The sequence below is a fragment of the Gossypium arboreum genome, chromosome 10 (genome assembly GCF_025698485.1).
Source record: "Gossypium arboreum isolate Shixiya-1 chromosome 10, ASM2569848v2, whole genome shotgun sequence".
NCBI lineage: Eukaryota > Viridiplantae > Streptophyta > Magnoliopsida > Malvales > Malvaceae > Gossypium > Gossypium arboreum.
This window is the reverse complement of record NC_069079.1, coordinates 6892239-6904482: the sequence shown is the minus strand read 5'-3', so window position 1 is coordinate 6904482 and position 12244 is coordinate 6892239. Positions and strand designations below refer to the sequence as shown.

At 32.5% G+C, this 12244-nt stretch overlaps 2 protein-coding genes across 5 annotated transcripts; both read right to left on the bottom strand.

Moving 5' to 3' along the window:
* Positions 1-677: 677 nt before the first annotated feature.
* LOC108489279 (protein FLX-like 3) lies at positions 678-10837 on the bottom strand. Of its 4 annotated transcripts, none has more exons than XR_008272264.1 (8): positions 10648-10837; positions 10450-10507; positions 9028-9568; positions 8730-8875; positions 8311-8393; positions 8104-8204; positions 4362-4446; positions 678-984 (listed from the first exon to the last, which is right to left on the bottom strand). XR_008272264.1 is itself a non-coding variant. In XM_017793698.2 (6 exons), exons 3-6 carry the CDS (start codon positions 9555-9557, stop codon positions 8130-8132), a joined length of 834 nt encoding a protein of 277 aa, XP_017649187.1. In that variant the 5' UTR covers positions 9558-9568; positions 10450-10507; positions 10648-10837; the 3' UTR covers positions 7798-8129. The 4 variants fall into 4 exon arrangements, 1 of the variants encoding a protein (XP_017649187.1); XR_001871944.2 differs by lacking the exon at positions 678-984 and adding an exon at positions 1707-2067 and having other exon boundaries at positions 8002-8204; XR_008272263.1 differs by lacking the exon at positions 678-984 and adding an exon at positions 1707-2067.
* LOC108489280 (PRA1 family protein F2-like) lies at positions 1973-2521 on the bottom strand. Its single transcript, XM_017793700.2, has one exon. The coding sequence runs from the start codon at positions 2519-2521 to the stop codon at positions 1973-1975; it is 549 nt and encodes a 182-aa protein (XP_017649189.1).
* Positions 10838-12244: the final 1407 nt, after the last annotated feature.

The window sequence follows — 12244 nt, the reverse complement described above, 5'->3', positions numbered from 1 at the left end:
CGAATGTTTCTCATTTCTCTAAATTTACCATTTTCATCATTTTTTGTTCATCAACATGCAATTCATTTACGGTTTCAATGAACTAATGAAGGACCGGTTGGATATATATGATTAGAATTCAAATAATTTATCTTTCCACATATAATAATAACAACCATAATTGGAAAGTAGATTATTTACTAAATTATTCTCTATAACGATTTTTTGTCTAGAATTTCAGTACAACAATCAAATTTACAAATTTCACATAAAAATTATGTTAGCCATATTTTGTTAAATGAAATTATCTTTAATAAGTAAAATTACATATTGTTCATTTAGTATTCTGCTAAAATAAAAATATAAAGAAACTCATAAATCGTAACAAAAATTGATTAATTGAACTCGAAATATGAGAAATATGGATGTGAAATTGCAAACTTTCTGTATGTATTTATACGTTCTTATACCACTCTATCCTTCCATATATTTCACCTTACATTTTTTCCATTTCTTCATTATTGTTGATGTCATATGTGATCGAAACGTTAAAGTGTTTTATTAGAAACAAGAAAAAAGCAGTTACAACCAAATGAGATCTAATATCAAATATCATTATAAATATATAACAACTACTTACAAATAAATAATGAAGAGTCTTAAATTTAATTTAAATCACCACCTTTAATCAATTTAAGTTCTGTTAAGTAAGATACCTTTGCTTGTATATATGTGTAACTAAACCTACATGTTGATGAATGGTTGATGGCATTAGCAAAATCAACAGCCAAAATGTATGGAAACATTGAGATCATCCCAAACATTTAATGACAAACTATTTGTTGACATAACAAGATTTGGCTCTGTATGTATGTATGCGTTCAAACCTCAAATCACATGCCAATTGCCAGAAGCCTTCAATCTTTCATTACAACAAGTTGTCCCCTTCTTTTGTTGATTACTCACCTTTACAATTGTTCATCGTGGAATATCATCTGATTTAGCCTAAAAATTCATTTAAAAAGTGAGAGGGTTTAGAAAAAAATATAAATTTAAAAAATGAGTTTAGATCTTGAATAAGGTTTTTTTTTTTTGCTTAGGCCCGACCACAAATTTATAAAAAACTACTGCTATTTTTTATTGTTTTTCCACTATTTTTCATTTTTTACTATTATTTTCCTATTATATTACTACTATTTTATTGTTATTGTTTTAGAGATATTTACTTACTAAGTTATACTTACGTTAGTATTAGTTAAATATATATATATATATATATATATATATATTTAGTGTATTTGATGTATTTTATTTTAAATTTATTTTTATATAAAAATTTAATACGGGCATGCTAGACCAAGCTCAATTTTAGTATTTTCATCTTAATTGGACTTAAACAAAAATTTAAACTAATTTTTCAGTACTTAAAAACAACTGAAGATTACCAAAATCCAACTGAAGATCTGTTAGCGTTCGTTATACTTATACCTGAAACGAAGATCTTCAAATCTAACAAAACTAGCCTAGTTCATTTCCTTAAAATAACCTCTAAAGAGAAAAGCCAAGCGAGCCAAACCAGGAATAAGAGTGAAACTTAAGAGTGAAGCTGAAAGTGAAAGAAAAAAGGAAAATTCTGATTCAACCATCCAAAACAATAATCAGACTGTTTCAATATACAGTTTGCTGAGCCAAAGATTATCAAGTGTTCACTCAAACAATGGTTAGCCTTGTATTTTCGGTTCTTTGAATGAATGAAATTATCCAGAAAAGAAAATGAAAACAACGTTGGATCAACCACTTGCAGAAATCCCATTCAATCCATGATTCAGAGGATAAAACCACATCATCTTTGATTTGGCACTTAACAATGTTAAACTACACAACACTTGGAAACAGACAACTAAAAGAAAAAAAAAGGTCAATACCACACTGAAAGCAATATATGACTCACTTTAAACCCCACACGAATGATAAGTGAAAAAGAAACCCAGAATTATGAGGACGATGAAGGTCCAGACACCAAGCCAGTAGATTCTTCATCATACAAATCGTCAGTCCTCCTCAACGAAGCGTGCACCAAAACAACCACTGCACCAATCAAAACTGACACTAAGATATTGCTGGTGGCATCAGTCAACAGCAAGAACAGAAAGGTCGAAACCCCCAACACGACCAGCACAACAAGGTCGTCGATCGTGCGGTTGAAAATAGCCAATGGCTCATCCCGTAGGAAGTACAAGAACAACCAAAGGGCCATCATGATAATGAGGACTATGAGGGAGATGGGATGCCATAATAGGCTGAGGAAAAGGATAAGAAGCACGATTATGGCGTAATTCATGCGGAAGTAAACTAAGTTAGCTCTAAACCTGGAAATGGCTTCAGAGAAGGTTCGAGGGAAGTTGAGGGAGTGGATGTTGAACATGAGTTTCCATGGACGTCGAGCTCCGAGGCCATCTTTGATACGTTCTTTGGCTCGAGATAGGTATTCAAGGTTGGCCGAAGGGAGTGAGGAAGCTGGGATAGTGCCGTAGGTTGTCATAGCCAAGAAAAAATTGCGGAGGTTTGAACTCTCAAAGGATTTGGTTTGGGGGAAGAAGAAAGAGTAGCAACAAGTCGAAGAATGTTGGGAGAGGAAATCAAAAGAGAAATATGGGAAGGTGGTAGGGGAGGTTTAAATTATTTATGATGGGGCGGGACAAGTGAAGTTTTAAAGACGTATTCCATTTATTTTTTAAATATATTTTTTAGAGATGCTTATAATTGCATGATAATCACACCCACAAATTATATAATAGATTTATTAAACATTTTGATGAAAATCAAAAGTTAGAAAGCAAATGTGTTTTCAAATTGCATTTATTTTTTTAGATTTTATACAAAATTGTCCCAGTGAAACAATATTTTCAAAGAAATTTAATTATAAAACATATAATCTTTTGAGTAGTTATTTTTGGGATAGGCAATTCTTTTAATTTCTAAAATTATGTATTTATTTTAACTTGATATACAAAATTTTACTTTTAACTTTGAATTTGATTAAATTGTAAAAGTAAAGTTAGAAGGAAAATACTTTAAAACATTTTTCTTTTAAAATGTAAGAAGTACAAATATAAGTTCAAATAACCACAAATATCAAATTATTACAAACCAAAAGTTTGAATAGTAGAATCAAACCATTATTCATTTCAATCAAACTAAAAACTAATACAATCTAAACTAAAACCAACAAATTAACTAAACTAACTCAATTAAAAACCACTCATGCCAACTACACATGAGGAGATTCAGAAACCTATGCATAAAATTGCACATAACAAATCTCGAATACCTAGGGCTTTGGCGAAGCCAATGATTAAACAAGGTTTATGTCTCATTCCTTTTAACTAAAATTTTCATACTTTATACCTAAAAACTAGACTTTAATTTCCTAAACTTTTAAGTAACAGTAATATTTTATTTTTATTAAAACATTAAAACCTGAAGACGTTCAGAGTCCAAACCACCCTTCCCCTCAAAGAAGGATAAGTTAGAGATAAGACCACACTAAAACGTTGTAGGGACGGCTACATTGATGAGATTCAAAACAGAAAGACGTGGGCATGGCAAATGGGCAATGGCATGTGAAGCAAAGATTTTGAATATCAAAATCATGCAATGCAAGAGGCTGTAATAATAACTTTTGTGTATGTCAGTTTGTTTTTGACAATGTTATTTTTCTATGTTTTGTAATTTAGAGGCTTGGCTTTTCATAGAATAATCAGAATTATTTAGGCCTACTTTTCTATCATGCATGCAAGCTAATAATGTAGGTGAACTGAACTCCAATGATTTAAGGCCAAAAAAGAAGAAAAATAAAAGAAACTGATTTTTTGTCTGTTGACGACATCCCTATAAGCCCTTTTGTTATTGACTCAAGATTAATAAGGTTAAAAAACATTTTATGGCAATGTTGGCTTTAACTGAAACAAGTTTATATTGGTTGATTAATGATCATACCAGGGATTTGCAATCAAATCCTGCCATTACTAGAGAGCAGGAGACCTGAAAATGAAAAGGTCATAGAAAGAGGTGGATGATATTGTTTAGCCTATGACTTACAATCCCTGATTTCGTGTCGGGGGCTTGGAACTTCAGCCTGGCAAACCTAACATACTTAGGGTGGCTTCCTAGCATGTCTAAGTCAGCCTATAAACACTTGTCATGAGACCAAGAGACTATGGTCTTGTGACACGTGCACGGAACCCGGAAAATGCAACAATGTTCCATGCATCACCTTTAAGATTGAAATGCTTATATACCAATGAATTCACACGCATTCAGAAAGAAGGATTTTTTTTTTCACCTTCTTCCACGTTTGTCTAGAACATATGTAACTTTACCTCATTCATCATATTTCCTCAACATCATGTATATGCATACATGATCTTTCTTCACCATTTCGTGTGATGTATACCAGGTACCAATCTGCAACATTAAAATTACAAAATTAGGAAGAATCTAGAGATTGAAATATCAATTTTCGTCCTAAGGAAAGTTGTTCAAAAAAAAAAGAAGCAAGAATCTTCTTTAGGAGTGTGGTAAACAAGTAACAAATTTTATTTAACCACCAAAATTATCTTAAGGAAGCTACAATCATTTATTAACTGGTATAAAAGAAGTTGCAAGCAATGCAGCAGACGAATTACATCCACTCTGGCCTCCACTTCAACAATCACATAGGAATCATATTAACATGAGATCATAATTAACAATTTCAGGCAAGCCACAAGTCCACTCTTTTCTTCAGAACTGCTGGTATCGTCTTCATATACCTTCAATTACAAGAAGGAAAGCCTTAAGAAGCAAATAGGCAACTCTAGTAATGTTCATCCAACTACCTATGTTCAAGTACAAATTCACGTAGGACAAATAGCACTATTTTTCTTCAAATTGTTAGCATGATACAGGAAACGGTAATCCTGAAAACGAGGAAACTATTTTCCAATGAGTCTGCATATAGTCAGAAATTTCATTTCAAATCAGCTTCATCCAGCCAATTCTGCCTTTCACAACTTCAGACGTAGAAAACAGTTACTTTCTCCTATAAATACAGTGCTCTAACTATAGAAGAAAATGACTTGGACCTTGATCTCATTAAGAACAAAGAAATTGTAATACGTAGTCAGAAATACAAAATTTTCACTTCCTAACATCCTAGCATCAAAATAATATCATAGAGCCAAACCAAGCTTTAGCTTCTCTGAGTGATTCATTATTCTAACATACTTTCTCTAATTAAAGAAACCATTCAGATTGTTCTTACATATCCTCGTTTCAGTAGTTGCTGGGCAAACTTCTTTCCACTTGAATAGGGAAATGAAACAACCATCCTCAGCAATAATACCAGTTGCAGTTCCCTCGAACAATAGATAAGTATGTGTATTCACGTGAATCATATAAAACTAGAAGTATCCAACCAAATGTTCCAAGAAAACCCAATATCTATCATCCTTGAGCACTTGGAATAAAATTTTTCCATTTCCAATCTGAGAATACTAGTTCCAGGCACATCCAATTGAATATTTCAGTATTTCACAACAAACTGGTATAATCATGTGCCTGTAACTCTTTGAATTTTTGTTTACAGGACCTTATCTTCAGACAAACCGTTGGCAAATGACAAATGCATATCCGCTAATTTAACTATAATTTGATTAACCTGAAACCTAATTAAACCAATGCCAGGTACAAATCCTAAGAAACTTGGCAAGGATACAAGTATGAAAATAGGATCAAGACATTATTCACAGCAACAATGTTATTAGATTTAGCCACCTAACTTCAGATAGGTCTGTCAATATAAAGCAGGAAATGCTAAATTAAGAGAATGAAATCAAAGGTAGTGTGTCAGGAAAGTTCAACTTAGAAAGAAACATCATATTGAAGATCCATGGAACACATAAAAAAGGACAGAAAACTTGCCTATGTAAGTACAGATCAGTAGTCAGCCTCTTCCACATGGCTTCCATCATCTTTCAGATATTGAAATATAATGTCAATGAATAACGAAACCACTTGTAATTATGTAGGTGGCTGGAATATGTTGACAGCTGAGTAACTTTGCAGAAAAAAAAAGACAGCAGAGCTGTAGATTTGCACCAAAACAAACTGCAGAACTGCAGATGGTTCTATGGACAGGGTATAAAACTGCAGATGGTAGCTATGAGATTTATTCAAAGGATGAATTGCAAACAATCCTTCATTCAATCAAGGAGCCATGATTTTTGTATTCAAACACCACGAGTGTTTTGAGAGGATATACCCATGGAACTGGACTATTTAAGCAAGCAGATTCAATAACTAACTTAATATTCCAAAATATATATCTTTTTTCTATGTACATAACAAGTACTCCATCATGTATGCCATCTGCTGCATCAGCTTAATACTAGAATTCCCTCAATCATAGAAAATGCAATTAACCCTATTGCAAAACTTTCTTGTAATTCTAGTAAACTTGGGAGAAAATGTTAACTAACTCAAGATTAGCAGTGGTAATGCGCACACACATGTACATTGGCTCATACTCCATAGCTGGGAAAATCTATTTACACAACTTTTACCATCAGAGGAAATTATAAGTAGTTCTACAAACTTATACAAACAAGATCAAGATAAATACTTTCTCTGTCCAGGATACCTCAAGTCAAGATGCACTGAAGTCGACACCGATTAAGGTCTAGCTCTGCAGCATATTCTCAACAGACCATATAAGGAAATACATACTCTTGCACCAATTTTCCATGTCATCTATTCCAAAATGGAAAAATAATATAAAAACTAATCCAAGATATCTAAACAAGTCCCTCGTCACAGACACCATGCCATGGTATATATTTCCTATAACATTTGACTTCCAAGCTTCGAACACTTGCAGCACCATATGGCTATGGATGAAAAACGCACTCTAAAGTAATTTGAGACAAATGATTCTCCTCTAAGAGTTGCTGGCAAGGAGAGCACCAAATACCTAATAGCACATCCACCAATTTTTGCAGCAACCATACTTGGTATGCCACAATAGCAGAAAGCCAGAAGTAAGACGTAATAAAAGCATGCAAAAGAGCAGCTCCTGAATGCTCTAAACAATATACTTGTAGAGCAAGTCAAACCATTCTCACCATCCAACTGATTTGTCTATATTGCTCGAGAGAAGAATCCGTTCTCACAGATTTCTTTTCCTGACAAAAAATGAGACTTGGACCAAAACTGCACAACTTCAAAGGAATACAAGCATTCAAAATTTAATTCAACTCCTAACAATGTCCATGAAGTGACCATTAGAAGCTAATTGAACCATATCCAGGCACGGAATTCAGCTTCTGTATAAAATACTCAAAATGGATATATTCAGAACCAAAATATACCACAATAAATGATGCCCCATTTGTCTCTCACAGAAACTAATACACTCAAGATTAAATATCCCCCATCGATGATATCCTTTAAGTGACACCTTCCAATTTTCAAGAGAAATAGCCCTCCACCAAAAAACTAGCATTCAAGTGTTGCATGAGCTGATCTAGTAAATAAAATCATCTGCTAAGACCAAGACATGGAATTTGTGTCCAAGTGGACATTACATCATCTTTCTGCAACAAGACAAAACTTCATTGCAGCCTTCGATGATCTACTACCACACACAAATGGTTCCAGGAATTTTGCCAATTCGGTCAAAAAGGTGCATGTAACTTGTAGGTTGTAACCAAAAGCTTCATTTATAGGCAATAGATTTCAAATGGACCTAAGTTAACTACCATATTCAGGGGGCAGCAATTCTACCTAAAGTAATATTAGTTATATTCAAGCAAAACAGTTAAAATAAAACAAACAACAATAAAAATGGCAACGAAGAATTGGACCGAGTAGAAGTTCAAATTATCATATTACAATCTTGTGCATACATGAGGGATACCATTTCCTCTACCAATGAAAAGAAAGCAACACAGAATCTTAAATAAGAAGTTTAAGATGACTAACAATGTATTAAGATAAAAATTACGGCTGTTGCATGAAACATAGATGATTATAACCCCATGCTGGTCAATATTTTGCACTTCCAAAATAGAGCAACAATTTCACCTTTCTTGCATCAAGCAATAACTTTCCTAGCGATGAGTATTGCGGGACTTCTCCCAAGTCCCAGGACAAGGACCATGAAAAGGACCCTTATTAGCACCAGCCTGTTAAGTGAAAACAAGTTTTAATTGCAAAAATAACAATCCTGACGTGATAGCTTTAGGTCAAAGTTCAAACAAATAACTCAAACAAGAAGATAAGCATCACTACCAGACGAGCTCCGTATCCTTCATATGAAGCTGGAAAAGCCCCCTCTGAACTGTGGAATTTCATGCCATATGGTCCACCTTGAGCTATCATTTATGAAGACAGTGAGATTAGAAGCAACATAGAACACTACTGCCTGGTTGAATGGAATCCAGAAGAGACACCGAGCATTTTGAACTTAGATTTTCCACTTCACAGTCCCAAGTTTAAACCGTCATAATTTTAAAAACCGGAAGGGTGGATAAACACCATTATATACAACTAGTCTCAGTAGGAAAACGTTAGAAAATCGTATCAGATGGTGACAGAAATCTTGGAAAAACACAGGTCCTGAATGTAGCCAGCTAGCACAATTAAAAACATTCCCAGTACTCAAGTTTGACAGAGAAACTCCAACCAAACAGATACAAGTGAGATCATACCAGCAGCCCAAGGTCTACCATCAACAATGGCAAGTTCTGCACGTAGCTTTTCAACCTCACGTGCCATGGAGACCATGTTCTTCTCCATTGCTTGTCTCTGTTCCAAAAGCTCAATATTTGCCTTCTTTTCATAATCAATAGCATTCCTATGAAATAAGTTTTAAATTTAGCATTTAAATATATGATTGGATATATTAATGATTAGCACTACAAATTAAATGCTCAACAAAATGGAAATACTTTTATTTGTTTGAAATTTAAAAAAAAAAAAAAGGAGAGAAAGGATTCAGTTATGTACCTTGCATGCATCAATTCCTGGTGCAGGCCATCAATTTCTGGTCTCAGAACAGGTATCTGTTGATTATCAGCTTGCAGCCTGCCAACATCTTGTTTGAGAGCCTGAACTTGACCAGTTAGTTCCTGCTTATTATTATTCAGTTTCTGAACTTCTGCACGAAGTTGCACAACCTCTTTTTTAATTGGCTCAGTTGCACGCAGATCTGCTTCCAGCTTCAAGCCTTTGTCAATAAGTCCCCTTGAGTACAGCTCTTGCTCAGCACGAACGTCACCAATGAAAAGATTTAAACGATGAATTTCCTCTTTCGCAGCACCAAGCTCTTGTTGTATAGCTATTCGATCTTCTACCAGCCTGCTGTTATCAGTCAAAAGCCTCCGAATTTCTGCATGCTGCATTTCAAGTTCTTCCTCCAACAACACAGGATGAGGACGTTGTTGTGGCAGAGGAGGACCACGGAGGAAAGATCTTTCAGGAGGAAATCCATGCCGGTCATTGAATGCTTCGCGAGGAATGCGATTTCTTCCAGCCATTTTAAATTATTCTGGGAAAAAGTAACACAATAAAATAATCTTTAGTCAGCTTTTACAAATGTTTGAATTATTCTAAAATCAGCATTTTATGAATATGATTCCAAGTTCCGACCACAGATTTAGTATGTACATAGCATTTTCACAGAAAATGTGTTAATCAAAACCTTGATAAAATTTATGTGGTCTACTTCCAAGAGGAAACAACGCATTAACCACGCAGAAAGTGGCAACTGGATTCGATGATGATCTATAGTTAATAACCAGAATAAAAAGAGCTCAACTGAGTCTACCATACAACTATTGAAGAGAATTCAAAATGAATCTTATGTAGGATGCCAAAAATCAGAAGTGACAAAGTCCAGATTTTTCTAACTTTTCCTAATGTTTGAATCAATAATCTGGATTGACAGACATTTTTTGAACCATCAAATCCCCTACTCCATACACTTAAGGTGTCAAACTTAATTCAACCTTAAAATTCCCCCAAGTTCATCATGTTCAAAACTCCTATGGCAGAAATATAACAAGAAAGCTACCATTCTCTCGATTGGGACCCCCACCAATTCCATGAAAAAAATCCCCTTAAGTTGTCATCAAATACCCATCTCCAGAACGCTAGAAACCTTATTTCACCTAAACCACCTTGAAATTTCTAATCATCTATTTCAGATTGCAATATTAAGTTTCTCTTCTAGCAATTTCTGGCAGACAAATATATATATATACACACATAGCAAAAATAAACAAACAGATGCAAGGAAGAAGGGGTTTTTTTGCCAGTAAATATGCAAGGAAAGAGTTAGAATATCAAATCCATTCATTTAAATAGATGAACTAGAAACATGAATTCCCAATAACATTGAAAAAAAAAAAGAGAATCTTTTCTTCGCACTTGAGCACAATTGAGGGGGAAAATCCCGCTTCTTCTCTCTGCTTCAACACCGTTTTGCCTGCACAACCAAACAGAGAATTAAGCAACAAGAAGAAGAAAAATAAAAAAGAAACCTTATCTTGGATATGAGTCCCAAGCTTCTGGTAATGTTAATCAAAGCATAATAAACAAGAAAAAGGAAAGAAGATGAACCGAAACCTGCGAAAATGATACGAATGATTAGGGTTAGTGAAAAGGGAGTTGATTCAAATATTAAAAAGAAAAAAAAACTTGTCTTGGGCGCAAAATTTGAGAAGAACAAGATAGCTTAGAGGCTTAGATGAAAAAAGCGAAGGTGTTAGCTGACAGTCGGCCAGACCTGTGATTCATAAAGGCAAATATTCTTTATATATTTTAATTATAAAAATTAGATTAATATATATACTAACGTAATATAAGCAGGATAATAATCCTATGTGTCACACACTTATAATTAACATGAATTTTATGTTAAGTTCAATTAATTAATATAATATAATTACAATTATATATTTTATTCAATAATAATAATATTAATTACAAACTATTTTCATAAATTATGTATAAACGAGTAAGGGTTATATAAAATTAGGATGTTAAGTTGAATTATATCCTTTATTAATCATTTAATTTTTTTTCCCCATTTGATACATCATTTTATTAAACTTTTTAACCCCAAATTTGTGTAATTAACTAAAATTCCCCGTCCCAGCCCTAATTAAAAATTGTGTATCTGGTTCAATACAAGGTTACAATTACTCCACCACTGCAACTCTCCAAATTTATTTTTCTGAAATTTTATCAGATCATTGAGGCTGTTATATTCATCTGTTAATTTACAGGTAAGTTTTCTTTGGCATATATAATATATATCCTTAAATATTTTATTTATTTTATTTTTATATGCCATATATATAATGATTCGAAATTCCTCAACTATTAAAAAGTTTCTTAAATATCAATTAACATATTTTATATTCCATAATAGCCACCTTGCTGTAAAATAATCAATTTACTCATTTTATTAATATTAATATTTGTATTTATATAATATTTTTCATATTTATTTTAGTAAATTTCGCTAACATTCTCACAAGATATTAAAGTATGCATAAAATAAAATTGTTATTTCAGTCCCTCATAATAATAAAATAATAAATTAATATACACTTGAATAGAAAAATAGACTATGACATTATTATAGTATCATTATGCCACATGTCACAATTTTATTCTACAATTTGTCTTAAACTTAACGGAGTTACAAAAAGTACCGATTTAGTTGACAAAACAAAATTTGAGTATTAATCTTGGACAAAAAACCTATATATATATAATATATTTAAATTATTATAAAGATATTATATTCAAGTAATTTTATACACATACGTCGCATGAAAAAAAAACTAATTTAGGTCTAAATCTCTTTATATACCTTTTAGATTTTGCATAAAATATTTAATGGCAACATAAATTATAAAATAAAATTATAAAAATATGTTTGTTGTTTTTATAAAAGATTTTTTTCAATAATTTTTAATTGAATTAAAATCAGTTAACGAGCGATATCAATGATTCAATCAACCCTTTAAATAATAGTATAGATAGATATAAATATACACTAATATAGTACTTTATGAGGAAGAATTTATTTATACCAATGTAAAGCTAAAATAATTTTACACCTTTTATATTATTAATATTTTAAGGATCCAACTATCATATTTCATATTCTATTTATATAGATTATACATGTCAAATTTAATATATATTTAAA